Consider the following 21,295-nt stretch of genomic DNA (forward strand, 5'->3'; position numbering starts at 1 on the left):
AACAATCTATTTAGTCAAATAGTCCATGCCACGGCAGGTGAAGGGTTCTAAAAATCTTCAGGATCTTCTTCCCCAGCCACCTGGAGGTAGGCATGGTGGAATAAAAGCAGTGGATAGCCCTGCATTGAGATAAATTTGCCATGATCTCCTGTTTCTGTTTCTCTCTACCATAAAGTCTTGTTTCTCTTGTTCTCCAATTACCCCTCTTTCATCTCAATGTATCCTTTCTATGCTATACAGCCTCAATCATTCTGCAGAAATAGCAGGTACCATGACTTGCTCATTCTGTATTTTGTGTGATAACCAAGAGCTTTGAACCACTAATTTCTTTAGCTCATTTGCTTCTCACTCTCACCATATATATTTAGAATGAACACATGAATAAATGAATGAATGACCTAACAGATATGGGGCACATGGGATGTTAGAAGAGGCTATGACTGAGTGTTAAGAATTTTATTTTTCAATTTTTTTTTTATTCCTGACTCAATTAACCTGGCTTGAGCCCCTGTAATTCTAAAACAGGTTAGAATAACATCTCTTCTTAATATTATACAATTCAAATGTTGCTTAAGGAGACTTTCTGAGAGTTGCTTCACCATGCAGACAGATAGTAAAATGAGTCACTTGTTTTTCCAGACAGAACAGACACATAACTTACTTCCAGTGGGAAAAGGCCTTGTTAACTTTGGCGACTCAATGCTTGGATTAATTGGTTGGCCTGAACCCCATATCTCAGGCTGATCTAAAAGAACTGGAAACATAGAAAGAAAATTTCCCAGGGTGAGTTAAAACAAAACAAAAACCAAAACAAACAAAACAAAATAACAAAGCCCAGTTTCATAACTTAAAATTTCTATTTAAAGTTGAACTTCACAAAATTCTTTCTCCCTTGCTTCTGGCTGGCAAATTAGTTTAGGAATGTGCTGCTGCTCATTCTTTTCAAGTAGAGAATGGAAACAGTAGTACCATGTATGTTTGTTTGTGTATGTGTGTGTGTGTGCGGGGGCGGGGGGTGATCTGTATGTGGATATAGTGCCAAATAAAACATTTTAAAACAGAGCTTTTGTATTTTCCTCCTGATGGAGCAGGTAAGGATATTTTAATTATCAGTCTCTTCCTAACTGAGTTCTGGCACCCATTTGGAAATCTAGGCATTAATCTAATGGATATTTGTTTTGTTGTAAAATGATTTATTTAAAGCTTGCTATGAATATAACAAAAATGAAAGTGCCTGGGTTCTATACAGTGGTTTGAATCTTTAAAGGGTTTTACGGGTTTTTAAAATAAGTCTTTTCACCACCATAAAGAAAAATAAAACTATTTTAAATATGCTTGGTAAATATTTTAAGAGAATTAGAAAAATTAACAAGTGCTTAGACATCTAAAAGAAATCAAGGTATGTATACAGGTAACTACGAATTGTGCTTAAAGATGTTAGACTTTAACTTTTTCCTCTATTTTCTCTCCTTGTTCTGAGTTTTTTTATAAATCAGCTCTTTTCAGCATCTACTATGTGCCAGGTATATATGCTTTTAATTCATGATGGTATACAGCAAAAGCTGGAAAGTCTGATGGAGGTGGATTTTAATCTAGGCTCTACACTTAATGTAGGCCCTTGTACAAGTTATTTAACCTCTCTCAGCTTCCGTTCCTTTAGGCATAAAATGGAGATAATACGAGCAATGTCATAGAGTTACTGGGAGGATTTTAGGAGGCAATGCATATAAATATAATATTTATATATTTATCCTAATCTTACTGTTGTACTATTTTGGGGAAAAGAAACTGAGGAGTAGCATGTTTAATGAACTAGACCATGAGCATACCTGGTGAAGGCAGAGTAGCTAAGATCTGATCCCACATATACCTGACTCCAGAAAACACATCTCCTCTCTCAGGGCTTTTTAACTAGTGAGAGAAGAATCAATCAAAAGAAGAGTGAGTGGGTAGATAAGAAAGGGAAGTGTGGAGAAAGGAAGAGCCAATGTGGTTGTTGCAAATGGAACTTTACAGAACTCCAGGAGCTGAAACCATTGAAAAGCCAATCAAGTTAGGCTTGCCAACAAGTCCAGGTGTGTATCTCCTCTCCATCATAAAACTCAAAGATGGACCTATCTTTATTTTGTTTCAACATAAAATCAAACATTCTCCAAAGATGCAAAGCAGCATTTTTCTTTCATGGGTTCATTTGTGGGATGCTGCTTTGATTCTTAAGAGTTGTTTTCTATTTTGCGTATCAGTTTTTCTTAAGATTATGGAATGCCTTAAGTAGGCAGACTCAGATGCAACAAACCAAATTCCACTTCCAGGCACTACACAAATGTGTCAGTAAAAGCATGATTGATCATAGGTGAGCTTATAAGACAGCTGAAGGTTTCTAAAAGCAAGGCCACATTTATTTAGAGGCTCTAAGTTATAGCTATTTAAATCACTGAAGGGGTATTTAGAGTAGTTCATTTTCTAATGAAATCATTCCAAATATTTCAGTTGCAGCTGACATCAGCTTTCTCCCAGCATTCACTATAGGTTTCTTCAATAGTAAAAGAGTTTTAGCTGATCGTATGGCTTCAGATTTTCTCTGGTGGGCTAAGTTGGAAGTGATGTATGTCTCTTCTAGATTTTACTCTCATAAGATGGATAGTACATTCCATTAGTCCCTTTTCCTCTTTTTTCTCATGGGGAAATGATGACAGCAGTCAAATTGGACCCAGACATGACAACCACATGTTAAGGATAGCAGAGCCACCTAGCAGTCCTCTATTGCTTGCTTCTAGACTGGTAACAAGGAACAAATAAAATTCTGTCTTGTTTAAGTCACTTTCCTTTGGGGTCTCTTTGTTAGTATGGCTTAACCTACTCATTATGCTGCTTATATAATGACTCAGAAAGTATTGTTGCCCTGATACTTAAATTTAATTTCCTTCACCAAGGGTCCTGGAAAAATAACATTTATTATATTTATACCACAGTGCTCTTAATTCAAATGATATTATAAAAACATTCTCTATTACCAATCACAGCTACTAAAAGATATGTGCATTGGCTATAAGCACATTTCAGGAATAGATGACATCCCTTTTATAGCAAGTTTCTTTTAGATCAGTAGAGTATACATTATTTACAGCCACCAAAAAAAGGTGAAATTTAACTCCATAAATGAATATTTAATAAGTAAGCACAACACTCATGGTAGAAATGAAGGTATTTCTTCTATAACATTTTAATTTTAAGTTGCTAAATGAGTCAAGGTCATTTCTGGGTCTTGAGCCTGCAAATGATATCTGCTGTGAGCAGGCCAATCATTACTGTCATTGATGAGGTGGCATGGAGAGCAAATGTGGTAGGTAATTCTTAGTGAATTCTTTATTAGCCATTAGCTATTTCTGGAAGTAAAGTTTCAAATCCTAGAGTATTAGATGTTTGCCGAGTGAACCGTTGTGCTTGATAGCATACCTAAATTAGAACTTTTCTTTCACATGAAGATCTGACAATACATTAAAAATATACTTGTGTTTTAAGGTAAGTTATAGTTCAAAGAAAAGAAAAACACATCCATAGATATATAGGGGTTTCCTACCTTCTGTCTTCTGTTCATCAAAAGCTGATTCTAATGGTGGGCCAAAGAGAGGAGCAAGGGCCATGGTATCATCTGGGGGCTTTTTGCTAAATCACACACGTTAGAGCAAAGCACAGAGAAAGGGAATATTAATGCTAAGAAAGTTATATATGCTTTCAAATACCTCTCTTGGGGAAATGAGGGTATGTGCATGCATGCATGTGTGTGTAAACCTGTATACACATGCATGCAGGCATGTGTATTCATAGCGCCATTACGGCTAGAAAGAATCATAAAAAAATGTCAACTATATAATGGGACAGGAGAATTGGTAGGAGATAAAATTCTTGTTTATCAGTGAGGGTCCAGGGTGCTGTTCAACGGAAATAAGTTGCAAGGAAAGAAACACACCCACAGCATGACGATTCTCTATACCGAGAAGAGATAATACTAGAGGAAACCATTTATTGCAAAGCACCTTTCTCCCCCAAGATCTCAAAAACCATTTGCATATGGTTTCATCACATCTCTGTGTTGTAGTTAATGCAGCTTACAATAAGTAAAAATCAGGGATAGGCAGGTTAAGTGACAAGCCACCCAGGAAGTCAGTGTTTGTGTTTGAATAAGAAATTACATCTCCCAGCTTTTAATTCCATCCCCTACCCACCAACCCACCCAATAGACTAAGTTTTAATCTCCCAGTACTCTAAAAGAGAACATCTCAGAAAGGGAAGCAAAGATTGAGAAACTAAGGGAAGCAGGAGGATAACAAATTAACACTCCTTTTTTCAATTATTACTCTAGACTGATATTAACAAAGGGTTGCAAAATCTCCATTTCTTCTCCAGACCTGACTCATTGATCCTCTTGAGTTCTATTCATTAATGCATGGTGGAAGGTGAAGAGGTGAAGAAGAAAGGGAAGAGATTGGGTAGGGAGGGAAATGCCCAGCCCTTAAATTGAAATAACAGTCTTGGGGAAAACAATGCCCATTGGTACAATACTTACCTAGCACAAAGACTACACATTGTAAAGGACAATGCTTTGCCAAAATCAAAGCCAAAATCTAAAAAGATTCCTTTGATGTGTGGCAGGCAGAGTGTCATGAAATTATATCCAAGCAAATAGGCTTCTGTCCATAGCACAATATAAGACTTCAGCATACCAGGCACCAAAAGGCTTATTCATGCAGACCTTTAGCCTTCCCATTAGTGAATGGGATGCACATTCTGATGGACTTCAGATAACCGCATATACTTCCTAAAGGCTGGCCTGGGGCTGCCCTTATAAGGTCCTAAAATATTTGGACCATGCTACAGAATTGCACATATGGACACCCCCCATCCCCCCACCCCACTGCCTTTTTTTAAAAGGCAGATGAGAATTGAGTCCTGAGATGTGCTTAATTGTTACTGGTGCATGATGCCTTGCATAAAATAGGGCTAATGTCTTTCATGCTCACCTTACAAGTTCTGGAGTTGGTGTGGAACGCCTAGGTCTCGCCACTTCTTCACCTGATGTACAGGACAAAGGAATTTTTAGGCCAATTTTTTTTTTACGACTCTCCTGCGACATTTCTTACGAGCTATGTTTGGAAACTCTTGAGATTTACGTCTCATAAATAAGCAACTCGATTATAAAATCTTTGCAAAATAAATCCAGAAAACAAACCCTCTCTCCTGGCAAGGCAACAGCTATATATTAGGCATATGTAGTGGCTTTGTCTCTGGCACTTGTAAAACCAAAGAACTACCCTGACGAGCATAATAAGATTTGTATACAGAAGAACTTAGTGAAATGTCATACTGTGTTTTGAATGTGTGCTGTGCTGATCAATTTGGCTTCATGATTCTGAGAGACTACTAGGCCTGGCCATATATACCTCGTACACAGCATTCCTTACCTAGTCTTTTCTGGAAATGCCAAGAAAATGCCACACTTCTAAGTATGCTCCATAATTTTAGAGTTTCCTGGAATGTGCTTTTTGCAGCAGAGGAAAATGATATTATGACCTGTATGGTATCACTTTGGTTGGCTGAAGTTTCCATTTCAAATAACAAGAATGGGTAATCTGCATCTATGTTCAGTTCCTTCTGCCCTCCTCTCCTACCCCCATCAACAAACGCACACTTGATTAAACTCATTTATAAAGTTAAATGATACAGCACAAGTTGACAAATACAGGAAGAAAAAGCAATGCTTTTCCCAAAACACATTCATTTTCATAATTTAAACATAAATCATTGAAAACATACAGGGCTCCTCTATCTTTACAAGATTTCTAGGTTGTAAAAGTTAAAAATTTTGTATGCCTTAAAAATTAAGCCCAAGGGTGTATAATTCAAATGCATATATCCTTCAAGATCCAAGGAACTATTCCTTCTTTTCAATTTTATTCTATTTCTGGTAGCTAAGATATACTTACTGGATAAGTTCCTTTTAATTGCACCCTAGAATTAGAAATAGACACTATAAGGTTTAAGACCACATATATGTTATGTACAATATGTATATTTCTGTCATTGCAATTAAATTGAACTAAAAAAAAAAGGCAGATGGGGAAAACAGAATTTTTCTCAAAACTGCATTCAAATTAGGAATTGAAGGCACACACATGTAAATCAGTTTTTCATTTGACTCAAAGATTACAGAGAGGAAGGGAAGATGAATCATAAGTCTTCTAAACAAGAAAAACCCCTTACCTGGGTAGATTTGATGTTAAGATAAACAATGAATGGTCGATTTAAAACAACAAACAAAACAAACAAACAAACAAACAAACAAACAAACAAAATGTCCTGGAGTCTAACAGTCAAGAAAGTATATCCAAGGTTAACTGAATCCATTACGCAGTTTTATATTTGAAAATTATAGAATGTATTAGGGATATTGTCTGCTTCTAGTCAGGTGGGGTCCACAAGTTGCTAGTAGAAAGAAACATCAGTTTACTAACCCAATTTTTAAAGATAAAAGTGGCAAGTGCTAAAGGGAAGGGAAACTTGGAGACATGGCTGCTGTGTGGTTTTTTTATTTAGGGAGCCAGGGAATTCTACCCTCCCCACCCCACAGGAGTCACCAATCCATCAATTAGTGCAAGGCATTGTCATCCCATTGGAATGCAAATAGCTGTGGCTGGGATAATGTTAGAAAGCCATTTCTAGGTTTTATAATACCTTAGCATAAATTGATTTAGATAACAGAAGGATTGGTTACGTAAAAAGTTTTAATTCCAAACCAGACATAATAAAAGATGGAAGCATGGGGCAAGTCTTGGCATAGTTAACTCTGGGAGAAAGACAGGGGTAGAGCTGGAGTGGGGATTATTCTATTATTATTCTATTATAGATGTATTATTCTTGCAATGGAAGAACTTGTATCATTGATATATAGGCAGTGGCCACCAGAGGTTCTGAGAGGAGGGAGAGGAAAGAATAGGTGTAACATGGGGGAATTTGGGACACTGAAATCGTCCTGCCTGACACTGCAATGATGGATAGGGGCCATTTTACATTTTGTTAAAACCTAAAAAATTGTGTGGGGCAAAGTGTAAACTATAATGTAAACATAATCCACAGTTAGTAGCAATGCTTCGATATGTGCTCATCAATTGTAACAAATGTACCACACTAATGAAAGATGTTGTTAATGTGGGAAAGTGTGGGAGAGGGAGGGAATGGGGGTATATGGCAATCCACATATTTTGGATGTAATATTTATGTAACCCAAAGGTACTTTAAAAATAAATAAAAATAAAAATATAAACAAAACAAAACAAAAAAACTAAAAAAATTAAAAACTAAACTAAAAAAAGAAGGTATTCCAAGGAGTAAGACCACAAATGACAATTTAGTGGGTGTCCACCAAAGACACCCTACCTTCTAACTTTGGTGAAGGTTCAAACCAGCGGTCACAGACATGTTTTCGTCTCTCTAATTATAACATTAACTACACAGGACAAGATCTAGCACTCTGTAACAGACCTGTAATAAGCTTCTTTCACTCTAACCTAGCCCATTTTCTGTACCATTTTCATTTCCATTAGGATAGAGAAAAATTTCAATTTGAACAAGGATCCATGACATGTTTTCTTTGAGAAATGTGATTCCTTCTCCTAAGGTAAGTGGCTCAATCTTTCAAAGTCTATTTTCTGATTTGTCTTGCCTAATAATACAATGTTTCTCTCTACTATAGGAGCCACACAGAGAATTATTACAACATTAGTAGAAATTTTAAATAAATATGGTCACTTAAATCTGCTATGGGACAATATGGGGGTCTGGATATAGGTTTGCTTATGGGAAAACAAGTCCCTGTGGATGGGAATAATTAGAGAACCAAACTTTGAATGGAACTAAAATGTTTTTCTGGGCTATACAGTCTCAGTCATATTTTTATTAATAAGGTCTGAAGAAAAGAGAGAGGGGTTCTAATTCCAAATAGTCATGGCAAGGCTCACAAGCTAGCATTGAGGACACAGGACACACTCAGCACTGTGAGACTTGAAATCCCCAGGGTCTGTAAAGAAGACCATTTCATCTCTCTTTCCTACTACTTTTTAAAAAAAATTTAATAACCATGAGTCCAATAAAGGTACAAAACTTCTTTTGTATTCATAAATTACCAAGTGTCTCAACTTACTCAGCAGATATTTATTATTGAGAGGCACTAAAGGAGGATTCCCATGAACCATTTTTATTAATCAACTCTCATGAATAACAATCACTAGTTAAATGTGAGCAAGACCTAGTAGAAATATGCAAGGAAATCTTGTTGTTTTAGAAATTAGGAGGAATAAAAATACTGTCAATTTAGAAAGGAGCAGATATTTGAACCATCAGCAGTAAGTCAGCAGCAACAGAGAAGAACGTCCCATTGTCAGTGGATCAGGCATACAGATCTTTGATGGCTTTGATGTTGCCAGCATGACAAGCTAGCCATGTCTATCACACAAACTTCATTCAGGAAAAAAGCCCACTGAGTACAAAGATCTTTTCCTCATCACTGTGTGACCACCTTTCCTCTTTTCTGTGTTTATTGTTATGTGTAATCTGAGGAATCACCACCAGGTTGGAATCTTCCACAACCTATATAGCAGACCCTGAGACATTATCTTTGAATACTGCTATGTAGTTTGAACAAAGAACCACCAACTTGTCAGATAGGGCAGGATATTTGCTTCAGATAATAATTGATTAACCGAATTGAGAAGGCCTAGGGATATTACAGCGGGTGTTATCTGTGGTCCCTCTTCCTCTCTCAAGGGACAGATCAGGTAGAAGGGGGTCATTTCAAACATAGAAAAGATGCTTCTTTTTGTTGCTTTAAATTCTTAACCTTCTTCAACCTGTAGAAAAGTACTGAGATTTCACTTTGGACAATCCAAACTAACATTGATTTACCCTTTCAAAGTTTGTCTTCAGGGATGAAATTCAGAATTATGAGCATTGCTTTGATTGCATGCCTCTTCCCCCCAAGTTGGAAATAATGATTATATAATGGCATATAACAACCAATGCAAGTCATGGCCCAGAGACATATTTTGACTTTAGGCTTAAAAACAATGTGGCTTAAAAATTGTTTCCTGACTTTCTTCTTTACAGTTTTATTATTCTTTATGATCATTTAGATATCAACTTCTACGGTGCTTTCTGGCCAGTCTCCATACACACACACACACACACAAACAGACACATAAACAGGGACCAGCCTGTCTCCAGCCCCTGCATGTAGATACACAAATGTGTACACATCCGCACACATACAAAACTCAACCCATTTTTCAAATTTAGCACTGGAAGGTGGGATTCTTGTGTTTTAATTTAGTTTGTTATAGAAAAGTACTCTGATAATCCTAAAACCTTCCCTGGATCCTTATAGGACTAGAGGCTTCCAACTAATAAACCTAATTCATCTGCCCCATTCATACTGAGTTATCAGAAATTTAATGGTAAACCAACCTGGCCACCTTGCCTTGGCAGCAATTTTCTCTATACATGCTTAAGGAAAAAATGTTGAGAGTTCTTACCGGGCTGCGCCTCTGTGATCAGCAAAAAGGAAGAGAGAACAGACACCTAGTCAGAGAATGATGGATCAGTCAAAAGGCTTGGGCAACAGAAGACTTCATACACAGCTAACCAAGTGTGTCCTCCAAATAATCAGGCAGAGGGAAGACAGGCAGTCTTTGTGTTTGGGCCTTATTTAAACCACGAGGATGTGAAGAGCCTTAAAAAGAGTCTATCCATCATATACTTTAGCTTTCCTAATGGGGATATGCTATTTTCAGTTATGCATACACAAAAACAAGAAAACTTTACTGAGACTTTTTAATGTTTTGTTACAAGGAGTTTTTCTCCAGGTTATTTGGGGCCAGGAGGGAATGTTAGAGAATAGGAAGTATATAGCAAACTGTTTCCCCAAAGCAACAGCATATTTAAAAATATCATAGACATAATGCATTTCTCCCATAATTAGGGCCTAAAAGGAACCCCAAGAAATTCAGAGAGCAGGAGTGAAAAGAAACTTCTTCTGCGGCTCTTCTTTTGAGTGTTCTATGGCCACTTTTTTGCAAATATATGTTCTTGGCCTGGTGATTTAGTAGTTTCTACCAATGAGTTGGAATGTGGTAGACATGATGAGGAACTACTGACAAACACAGGTGCAAATAATGAAAACCATCCAGTACCAATGGAGTATGGTAGACCAGATGATGTCTGAAAAAAATAAAACAAATAGACATTCTACCTCTTTCTTTCACTCCTCAAACCTTGATTATGGTTGCTATCAATTTGCCCCAACAATCTCTAGTTGCTCTCCCTACATCCTTCTGCTGTAACAAGAGTTGACTAACATGCAAGTGAGGAAAGAGATGTTGCTAAGGGTCTCACTTTTAGGATCTTGGCTAACCCATGAACTCACTAGAGATTACTTGGGATGCGGTACTGGCCAAATTTTAAAACCCTAGCCATGAGTACAAACACAAGGATTGTTAGGAGGTTGCTCAAATGAGGAGGATGGTTCCACTCTCCAGAACAGAGACAAGAAATAAAAACCTATAGCCTTTTACAGCTGGGAGAGACCTCTGTGGATAAGTAGTCCAACCACCTTTATGATACAGAGAGAAAAGCAAGGCTCCAACATGCAGCTAGTAAATGGACAGAACCATAAACTGAATTTAGATCTCTGGTCTCCCTTCCTCACGTTTACTCCATGACCACAAACATGTCTTTGTTGGAGGAATCCTAAAGGTCAGAGAAATTGTGGCAAAAGATCAGGAATGGTAAACTCTCAGGTTAGTTTTATAAGTAGTTAGGACTTTAGTCATATTTATTCTAGTCGGTTTTACTCATAATATTTTAGAATATTTTATTAGTCATATTTTTCAGGTATTGCTCCATATTGACCTCAACTTCCTTAAAAATCTATCTATATGCATGTATGCAATTTAAATAAAATTAGAAAAAAGGGCACTTCTAAATATGTGTTTCTAGGCTTAAGTCCTTTTAATGACTCATTCATATTGTGTTTTGAGAGAAATTCAGTCACTTTTATATGATGATTTAGACTGTATTTTACTTTAATGTCCAGTTTAAAGTGCCCTTCAAAGAAGGAATTGTGGGAAATTATGGTTTTAGATGCAATTTCATGGGAAATAATTCTCTTTTAAAAGTAGCATAAAATACAGCAAAAAGAGGATTGAAAGTAGCGCAAGATGAATGTTTGATAATGCAGAACAAAATGCAGATTGCAACTCTATTGAGGCAGATTCTTAAATTCAAGATAATTTATTAATTGATTTTAGAGTAAAACACTTTCAAAATTCAATTAGATTAATCCACCCAAATTAAGTCATATCTTAATTTCTGGTGAATTAAAACCTAGATTTTAAAAAATCCATAGTTCATGTCTGTACTTTTCTAATAAAAGACATACTTATATAAAAACATTTTGGAAATTGCATTTGCATAATGCATCATTACTATAATCTTTTGAGGGAACAGCTGTTCAAATTGATGTACTCACAGCTTGATTAACCAGAATCCCTAAGACCCAGAAAGAAACTGTGTGAAGTGCAGCCCCAGAAGACCTGAAGTCTATAATTAAAACCTATCTGAAACCTTCTAAAGAAAAATAACTCTTGAAGTCAATTTGAAGGGCTTTATATATGTTAATTACCATCAGTAAGAAGCCCAAAGCAGTTGTAGGCTCTGCCGGACAAACATAGCAAAATCATTATTGGAGTGTTTTTACCTGTTAAAAGTTTTATTTTAACCTCTTCTGTCATTTCCCAGGACTTTTGAAGCCTTTCATGTTCTTTCTTATTTTTGTTCTGCCAAATATAGAATTTGCTTCAAAGATGGAAGGAAAAGTGATTCAGTATCTGATCTTGACATATTCTATAAGCTAAAAGACTAAGTCCTGAGATACAAACTAAAAAGCTTACAGGTGTAAGGAGCAGGGGATGCTGGGAGGAAGGGCAGGGGCGAGTTGCTCAGGTCTTCCCCAAGATTGCTGTGCAGGTGTGGTCCTGGGACTGCCAGTTCTTCAGAGTTGTTGAGAGATGACGAGTATTCAGATTTTAAAATTTGAAATCTGAATTTTTAAATGTGACTTAAAATAAAACTGTTTTTACCTGCACAACCAAACAAAACACCTATGCAGTTGTTCAGAATCTGCAGGTGGCCAATTTGTCTCTGATTGCAGGCATTTGTATTGCACATAATAAGCTGTCGGTAAATTTGACCTGCTGTTATTATTACTCCATCTTTAAACCTGATTACTCTAACAGGGCGTTTCCAATTAGTCTACTCATTTTCTGAACAGATTTCCTATATCCCTAATTAAACATTAATTGTTCAACTCCTAGATTTTGCTTTGTCTTCAGATATATTCAGGAGAGGGTTTTAGAAAACATAAGATTTTTCCCTCTACTTTTATTTGGGTATTCAACTTAGACATAAATAGCCCTTACTTTGTATTTTGAAGCAATTTTCAAAGTAGGTGAACACTACTAAGTTATGATTTGGTCACTAGAATGAAGATTTGGTTAGAACATGTTATAGATCTAAAACTTAAATAACATACAGTATGGGTATTTCTCCTTAGGAGAAAATACTGTAGCCTATGTTCTTACAGTCTCTACAGTGTCCTATTATACCAGTTTTGGTTTGCTGTGTAAAGTTTTTTGTAAAAGAATTAATTCAAATTCAGTTAACTGAGGTTCCTCAGTCTTAGCCAATGTAGGTAAGGTGTTTTAAGATATGTATAAAAGAAAGCAACCAAACTTGATTTGTCTTACTTGTCAAATTCACTAAATAATCAGCCTCAGATTTTGAAGTATTGTAACATAATTATTTGCTAATTTATTTTGGGAGAACATGAGGAAAATGCTTGATAAGCTACAAAACACTAAACAAATACTCTCTTTCCATAGTCTATTCATCATAAATTCAGTGACACAGGTTAGAGAACTTTTCAGGAAAGAAAATTCTGAAAAAATTAGTAAATGAACATTATGTTTACTATGATACCAATCATATTCCTATTTGTTTTTAAATGCTTTGGGATAAAGAAAAATTATGTGGCAAGCATCTCTGTGACCCATTATTGTAGATATTGGCCTATATTTAAGCTTGTTTCTATATATCACACAAGTCAGATTACAGCAAATACCAACATTTCCAATCAGACATGGTTGGAAAGATCTTTTGAAATTCCATTTGGGAAGAGAAACAAAGAACCTGTTGCTGACTAAGGTATCATTAAAAGTTGACCAGGGTGAGATATCAACTAGATGAACAAAGGAAAATGAAGCAAGGAAGAAGGAAGGAAGAAGACATCCTTAAAGACACACAGCTAAAATTAAAAGGTGTCATTGTAGTTGAAATTGCTGTAAGGAAGACAGGAGAAAAACCAATGAAGAACAGAGAATTTTGAAGGCACCACAGTCAAACCTCAGACTACACAACCATATCAAGTATTTGAAGTGGCCAAATTTGCCAAGTTTGGATAATTCAAAGATTCAGGGTCAAGGAAAATGAATGAAATTGGCAAAATTTAAGGAATGGCTATTCGAGTGCACCAAGAGTATTTTATTGCCACATAGCATGCAAAACATAGGCAACTCTCAATTACTTAGACGTGGTCCATTTATTTTAGTAATAATAAAAGAAATAATGGTACTAAATGCTTATTTTATTTTTGGGGTAAAAGGTTCTGCAACCCATATTTTGATACATTTTAATATTTTGATTCCACATTTTGTACCTCCTCTGCCTGCCACTCCTTCTCCCTCCTGTCACATGGATTTTCTGTGTCCAGTATCTGGCATGTGGTACAGAGACTGCCAAACTTGGGTCACTGGATGCAGGACATGAAATTATAGCAGGTATTGCAGCATCCACTTAGGTGAGTTAGGCAGAACAAACCACCAACCACCTTCTCAGTGCTTGGTAACACAAAAACATAATATTTTCATATTTTCCAGTAGAGAGATCACCTGTGTCAGCCATGCATCCTGGGAACATGTTCCCAATAAGCCAGGCTGAGAAGAGAACTTTAATTTTTTAATAAAATCGTTTCAATGTTGCTCTAAAATAAAAAAGATGTAGGTTGGTGCATCACATCAGGGTTTTGCTGCCACTAAAATCACCCTTTAATACTATAAAGTAACATACAGGAGATGATTTACACTTAATAAAATCTTTTCCAGTTCTGACAATTCCAGGATGGAATATCTCAGAAAACAGTAGAGGGGCGGTATTTTTCTGATTTACTGAAAAAAAAAAAAAAAGAAAAGATAAAAAGACTATTTCCCCATGCCCCTCTCATAGGCAAGGCCAACTTCACAAGCATTCACTCAAAAACTTTTGACTTAGCTCATGGTATGCATATGTAGCTTGAGTAATTCAAGTGGAAGCTGCAATAAATGAAGTTTAGTATATAAAATATTTGATCATTTAACTGTGATTGAGGCAGAGGTGAATCTTTGCAAAATTGTCTGTGGCCCTTAATAACAGGGTTGGAAAATCACTTAGCAACCTACTTCCTTTTTTCCCCATGTGGCATAATTAGACCTTGCCCTGGTTCACAAAGGTTTGTTTTTAAAATTCAAAACCTTGTTTAGGTGTTAAACACAATCAGTCATTAGATATGCTGATAGTGAAAACGAACAGAATAAATACAGCTTGGCTAAAACATGGAAAGGACTTATTATTTCTTACCGGACTTTTCCTCTAAAAGAGTAGGCATGGAGAGGAAAAAAAGAAAAAAATAGGTGAATTACATTCTCAAGAAGATTAGCTCAAGGCTCAAAATAATCTTAAGACAGCTCTTTTAAGGCACTGCAGTTATAAAGTTGTCTGATAATGGTCATTTCTAGGCTGCTGGTTTTCATTCAAGCTGTAGCGGGTATAGGGATGGCCTCCATCTGAACACATTCTAAGCCTCCCTTTGAATGGTTTACATTTGTCAAATGGATTCCTGCCTTGAAAACAGAAAATTTTGCCTTCTAATACTGAAAGAGCTGGAAACTGCCCTTAGTGCAGTTAGGGTACTCAAGAGACTAAAACATGAGATTGTACAGAAATTCCATTCTCAGCAGGGAACCAGATATCTATCATCTTCTTTCAAGTGTGGTTGGCTAGAACCATCAGTTCTTTGATCTTACTCTTTCATTTCCCACCACCAGCCCATAAACAACTAGTTGACAAATTCTTTGCCTGGTGATAGGTCTCTGGTACCTTGGAATGTTCTTTGTTTTCTTGAGCAACTGTCCTAGTGAGGGACTGACTCATCATCTCTTGCTGACAGTACCCTACAAGCCTCCTATGTAGGGGCTGATGGTCCTATGCCCATTTAAATTTCTTAAATCCATCCTTTGCATTATGCCTGGAATTATTTTCCACAATCAGTGATGTGAATATATTACTTTGTCCTTCAAAATCCCCCCTATTACTTAGATAATGGAATTCAAATTCCATTCTATGGTATTTAATGCCTTCTTGCTGAGCTCCAGCTTACCATCATGCCCTCATCTTCCACTATTGTCTTACTTTGAAACATGCTCTTAGCTGGAGACTCTCCTTGATATTCCCTGAATATGCAATGCACTCACACACTTCTCTGCCTTCTGCTCAAGCAGTTTCTTCAGCCTCTGATGCCTTCTCCTTTTCACCCAATGAATATCTTACTCATTCTTCAAGGCTGAAAACATTGCTTCCATGACACCTTCTTCAAGTTTCCCAGGCAGAATAAGTTATTCCCTTCTCTTGTTTGATCGCTGCACATTCCTTTTGTTCAAAATAATAAACAAATATTGAAGACCTTCTCTTTGCCTAGGATTTATTGACCTCAAGTAAAACAAAGGTACTAAAGGTTGCTAGTATATTTATTGTAATCTTTATTTTGTTCTGTATTATTTAGATATTTGTCCCCACTTGATTACTAGCTCTCAGTAATGGTTATGAATGGATACTCTCTAGCCCCAAAGATAGAGCTAGGCACATAGTAGGCATTGGAATCATGTTAATGAGTTCCCCTTTTTGGGTCACTAAAGCATTAAACAAATGTTTGAAGCACAATGTCTTTTGCAATGCAGAAAATGAATTGCTTTCTGAAATAATGCTGACTTATATATGGTCCAACAGATTTGGCCCCTGTTATAATTGTTCCTTCACCAGCTTCTATAAATAGCTCCTATTTATAGTTTAGCTCCTACTTAAATACCTCTGCCCATCAGTGATCTCAAGTGTTAATATAGGTTATAAAGAAGCCAAGGAAGTGACACGGCCATAAACATTAGGTTAGAGCTGTGTGCTCTAGTCTGTAGGAAGGAATTTTCTCCTATAGCAAGAAACAAATGTGTCAGAATAACTGAGGAAGAAGATAGAGGCTATGTCCTTGGCACTGCTATCACACCCAGACCCTTGAGTAAGTAGCACAGAAAAATAGAAAGTTATTAACAAGGTGCTATGCTCAGTCTATAGACAAAAAAGTATATTCATGTAAAAATCAATTGTCTTTAAAAGGTTGTCATGGTGGAAGGAAAAGCAAGGAATTTTTCACATGTTCAAATTGGTTCAACCCCTTATTTTCTGTATGGCTTTGGGCAAGTTACACTGTGCCTCAATTCTGTGATTGTATAAAGCAGGGATAATCACTAACTTATAAGACCGTTGTGAGTATTAAAAGATGGAGATAAAACTGATAGTCAACATTTATTGAGAACTTACTTTAGCTTATTCAGGTTGGTGTCATTATTATCTCTAATTTACTCATGAGGAAATGGAGGCTCAGATGAGTTCCAAGATCACATGGTTTCTAAGGAACAAAGCTGGGACTGGATCCCAGGATGTTTCCCTCTAGAAAGCCTGGTCAGGGGTGGGCTCTTCACAGAGCCCAAGTCTCCTAAACAGGTTGAGTCTATTTTACTGGCCTTATCAATACTGGGATCTAGAAACCATGGAGCTAAATGTTCAGAGATCACAGAATCTGGAAAATAATCTTGGATCTTTCCAATGGAAAGAGTTAACTTGATCATGCCTGTTTACCATAGCAGGTCTTCTCAAAGAGTGAGCCTATGTTTCTGGGCAAACTTTTATCCTTGGAATTAAGCTCTGATTATAAGGTAAATTTCTTTGTCTTTTCCTAGAATTAAATGAATTTTATTTAATTAAAATCAGAAGAATAAAGGTAAATACAAATATGATAAGGGTTACTCTTTTCTTCCTCCTTATATTTTCCCACCTTAGGTTTTATGATTATTACATGGTAATAATTTTTATTAAATATGCTTTTTGCTTGAATTGTTAGCAAACAATTAAAGCAAACCTCCGCTATGTCCTCTTGGCTTAAAGGTGCCTTCAGAATGTTAAAAACAAAAGAAAACAAAACAACACTGCAAACAAGGTAACTCTCTTGAGGGGAAAACAAAGATATTTCTTGATTTGAAATGCGCTAATAGCATCAGAGTTGATTTTTAATTATGGGAAAGAGAAACAAAAGAATTGGAAAAGAGATATAAGACAGGCCTCAGGGCTTACTTGCAAATAGAAATAGAATGAGTGAATTTTTGGATTTGGCAAAGCATATACTTATTTATAACCACTGTATGGCCCCTAGGTATTGGAAATTTTATGCCCCATGGTCTGAGGAATCTCATTTTTTTAACAAGTTTCTTTTAAAGGCAGCTCATCTTTATTAAGAATAGCTCTCAAAGAACCCACAGACTCTTGCCCCTGCAAATAGACTCTCTCTGGTTATTAGTCCCAATCACTTTGTAATGCGTTATCCATTCAAGTCAGGTCGTGTTGAAGCCTACACTTCTACATGAGGGGTTGGGAATCAATACACCTGAAATCAAATTCTGCTCAAGACCTACAGCCAAAGCTAACAGAGGTGAGCGGAAAAAATGAACACCAGAGTTTCAATCATCCTTAGATGGAAGTTTTGTGCTCTGAAAACACCCCTGCCTACTTACAAGAAACTGAGCTGCACAGGGATATCTGGCATCAAGCTCCATATATGGAATCAAGAAACAAAAAAGCCCAGTATATCTATAAGCCTTTTAAGAGTCTACAATTGCTTAACCTTAAAAATAGTATGGCTGTATTCTGATTCTTTAAATTTTAACTAATGGGGTTCTATTATAAATATAACCACTTCCAATCAGTTAATTATGACTAGTCAGACATTTACAAGGAACGAAAGGGTTATTTATTCATTTATTCAATAATCCTTAACAGATAGTTATTGAGCACTAAATAAATACTAGGTACTATTCTAGGCATTTGGAATACATTAGTGAATAAAACAACGAAATCAACAACCAAAAAAAAAGCTCCAAAGACCTTATATTTTTTGAGAGGGAGGGGATAGACAATATATAATAAATATAATAAATAAGCAAAGTATGTAGTATGCAATTAAAACAAAAGCAAATAAAGGGGTTCAGGAATGCTGGGGTTTGGTGATTTTAAATAAAGTGGTAAGGGAGGTTTCATTGAAAAGGTGACTTGTGCAAAGGCCTGAAGTTGGTGAAGGAGCTCACAATGTAGCTTTTTGGGGGAAAAGGGAGCCAGGGAGGAGTAGAATGGGAAGGAAGACTGGTAGGTGTTAGTCTGGGGGGTGGAGGGGGAGCAACCATGAAAGCCTTAAAGGCCACCCCTTAAGACTCTGGCTTCACTCTGTCCCAATGCAGCTTACTGCTGTTACATATCAGGGATTCTTAGGTATGGATGTTTGGATGTGACATATGCTATCATTTTCCACTTCTCTCTGGAAGCCCAATTTGATTCCATTCCCCATGTGCTACATTAAAAAACAGAAAATTAGGGGATTTCATTTAGGTTTATGAAGTGGAAAGGGAGTTTCAATTATGCAAAACAGAATGTGGTCAGTCCACTTTGCCTTCCCTCTCTATTTTCTATATCAAGACAAGCCGTTCAGACTTGTGCACAGTTATGCACCCTGCTGCACTGGTACCTGGCTCAAAATGATAGGTTCATGGGCAGTTAGTGGCTGACCTTCCAACACAGAAAAGAAATAGGAGGAAAAGCCCACCTTCATTATGTTTATAAATGAGATTTCCCCAATTTTTGGAAGAAACATTTTCTGAAATACTCGATTATTATGTGGGTGATTCACACTCTTAAGATTTTTTCCTAAAACAATTAAAAATTACATTTATTGCTGTGGATTATTTATAGCACAAAAATCTTCAGGCATTTTTACAAGTATGAGTAATAGTATAAAAATAAGTATTATAGTATAAAATAGTATAAAAATAAGAATAATAGTATAAGAAAGATAATGAAATATCTATTCCTTGGACCTCTGGGTCCGAGGACCACTAAGTGACTGAAACCCCAAGCTTTTGGTGAGAAAAGAGGCAAATGACTGGTGTGGGAGGATTAGAGGAGGAGAATTATAACAAAGAATCAGTACCCATGAAAAAGAAGAAATCATTAATAGATTTTTAAAAAAGGATCCAAGCACTGTTAGAGAAGAAACAGGAATTATTGCTCATATTCCTCATCTATCCAGTAATGGAGGAAGAAACTTGAGTTGAAGGGGAAGAGATTAGAAGAAATTGAGAACCATGGGTTTGCTTCCTTCCTAAAATAATGTGGGGGAATATAAATTGCATTGTTTCACAGATAAATCCCAAATTCCAGATAATTTCCATAGTAAAGAAAATCCATCCAGCCACCCAGCCATCCATCCAGTATTTTTTGAGAGCCTACTATGTCTCATGCAATGTTGCAGGCTCTAACGAAAGTGCCCCATTGAGGGAAGAAGTAGAATTAGAATCTACAACCTCTGGGTGTGAGATAACCAATACTCAGGGAAATGTTCGCAATTTATGCCTATGTGGAAAACATATTTCCTAATTGATTGCTTCTTTAGAGAGCTCATTCTCCCTTAATAATCGCCACGCTAATAAAAATACTGTAAACCAATTCTAAGCTTTATAGCAGTAGCACTAATTAACAACCATTGCAGAAGACCTTAAAGATATAAAAATTAGCCTTTTGGGATTACAATTAGCATTGTAACCAAAAGAATATAATTCAAGAATTTGCTAATTCTGGTGAGGACATTTTAACATATTTATATGTGTCAGTATTGTGGACTTATTTTCTCATGCTATCAGATTAAGTTAGTAACAGAAATGGGGTGTTTCTGGTCTCTAACCACAGTGACTATTTCCAGAACACCAAAGCAGGTCATGCTGCCTGAGACAATAGATCACAATAAAATAATTTGAAATAATGCAAGGAAATGCTAAAACTCACAGCTCACAAAGGGAAGCAAAAACCCACGTACTCAGAAGGTGCAGCCTACAATTATCTGAGAAATAATGAGAAAGGTAATCCAGATTGAAATCATATTCTGCCCATTTTCAAGGAGTTGAAAACACTTGACAACAACGTGAGTAGGGGGGACATGAAAAGTTCAGAAATTGATATTTTTATATTAAACATTAGGAAATAGAAGCAACAGAGAAATTCCCTAGGAAGAAATTTAGTAATGAGGGAAAGAACAAACATATATCAGATACAAAATTAATGTTTATTTAATTAAAATGTAGGGATGAGAACAATATATTTCAGAAAAAAAAAATGGGTCCCACCCATGTTCTTCAACTGTTTCTCTCAATAAGGCCTAGATAATAAGTTTCATCCCACAAGCTAACTCTGGCTGAGTTTGGTGGGGCTGCCTGCAGCTGTATATAGAGGGAGATTCTCAGACTAAATCTGGGATCTAGTTCCAGTGTCTGCTGAGGGTTTGGAAGAGAGGAGTGGCAGTTAATATGCTCCAGGCCCAACTCAAATCGTGCTGTAGGCCCAGCTCACATCATGTTTATCCTAGGAAGATCGTAGAAGCCAAGCTGAGCCTCTTGCCTCCCACTGCCTGCACTTGAATCTGGGCTGTGCACTTAGCACCAGCACTTGCAGGCCTTAGCTCCTCCTTGCAACCTGCAGCATCTCCACTGGGGAGAAATGCCAGCGTGTAGGAGACTGCAGCTCTCCTCCCCCACTGATGACTCTTTGTTTTTGCTGAACTCAATGGGGTGCTGAACCTTCTGCCAAAGTGAGGACAGGAAAGGGGGTGTGTTACCAAGCAGCAGCAAATTCATGGATTTTGCTCTTTGGCAGGCTAATTTGGGGGTGAGAGGGTGGGTGGGCCACCTGGAATAGGCAAAAAGCACCAGAATATCTCCAGTTCAAAACTGTC

The 21,295-nt window shown here is 36.8% G+C and overlaps 1 protein-coding gene across 23 annotated transcripts in view; it reads right to left on the reverse strand.

Moving 5' to 3' along the window:
- SGIP1 (SH3GL interacting endocytic adaptor 1) overlaps nucleotides 1-21,295 on the reverse strand; it is a 238,330-nt gene that overhangs the window by 76,683 nt on the left and 140,352 nt on the right. For all 23 annotated transcript variants that reach the window (XM_058303416.1, XM_058303406.1, XM_058303410.1 and 20 more), the window contains 4 exons: nucleotides 5,985-6,009; nucleotides 5,022-5,073; nucleotides 3,581-3,666; nucleotides 662-754 (listed from right to left, as the gene is read on the reverse strand). In XM_058303416.1, the coding sequence (XP_058159399.1) occupies nucleotides 662-754; nucleotides 3,581-3,666; nucleotides 5,022-5,073; nucleotides 5,985-6,009 (256 nt within the window). The remainder of the gene's footprint in view (nucleotides 1-661; nucleotides 755-3,580; nucleotides 3,667-5,021; nucleotides 5,074-5,984; nucleotides 6,010-21,295) is intronic.

The sequence above is a fragment of the Dasypus novemcinctus genome, chromosome 9 (assembly GCF_030445035.2).
Source record: "Dasypus novemcinctus isolate mDasNov1 chromosome 9, mDasNov1.1.hap2, whole genome shotgun sequence".
Lineage (NCBI taxonomy): Eukaryota > Metazoa > Chordata > Mammalia > Cingulata > Dasypodidae > Dasypus > Dasypus novemcinctus.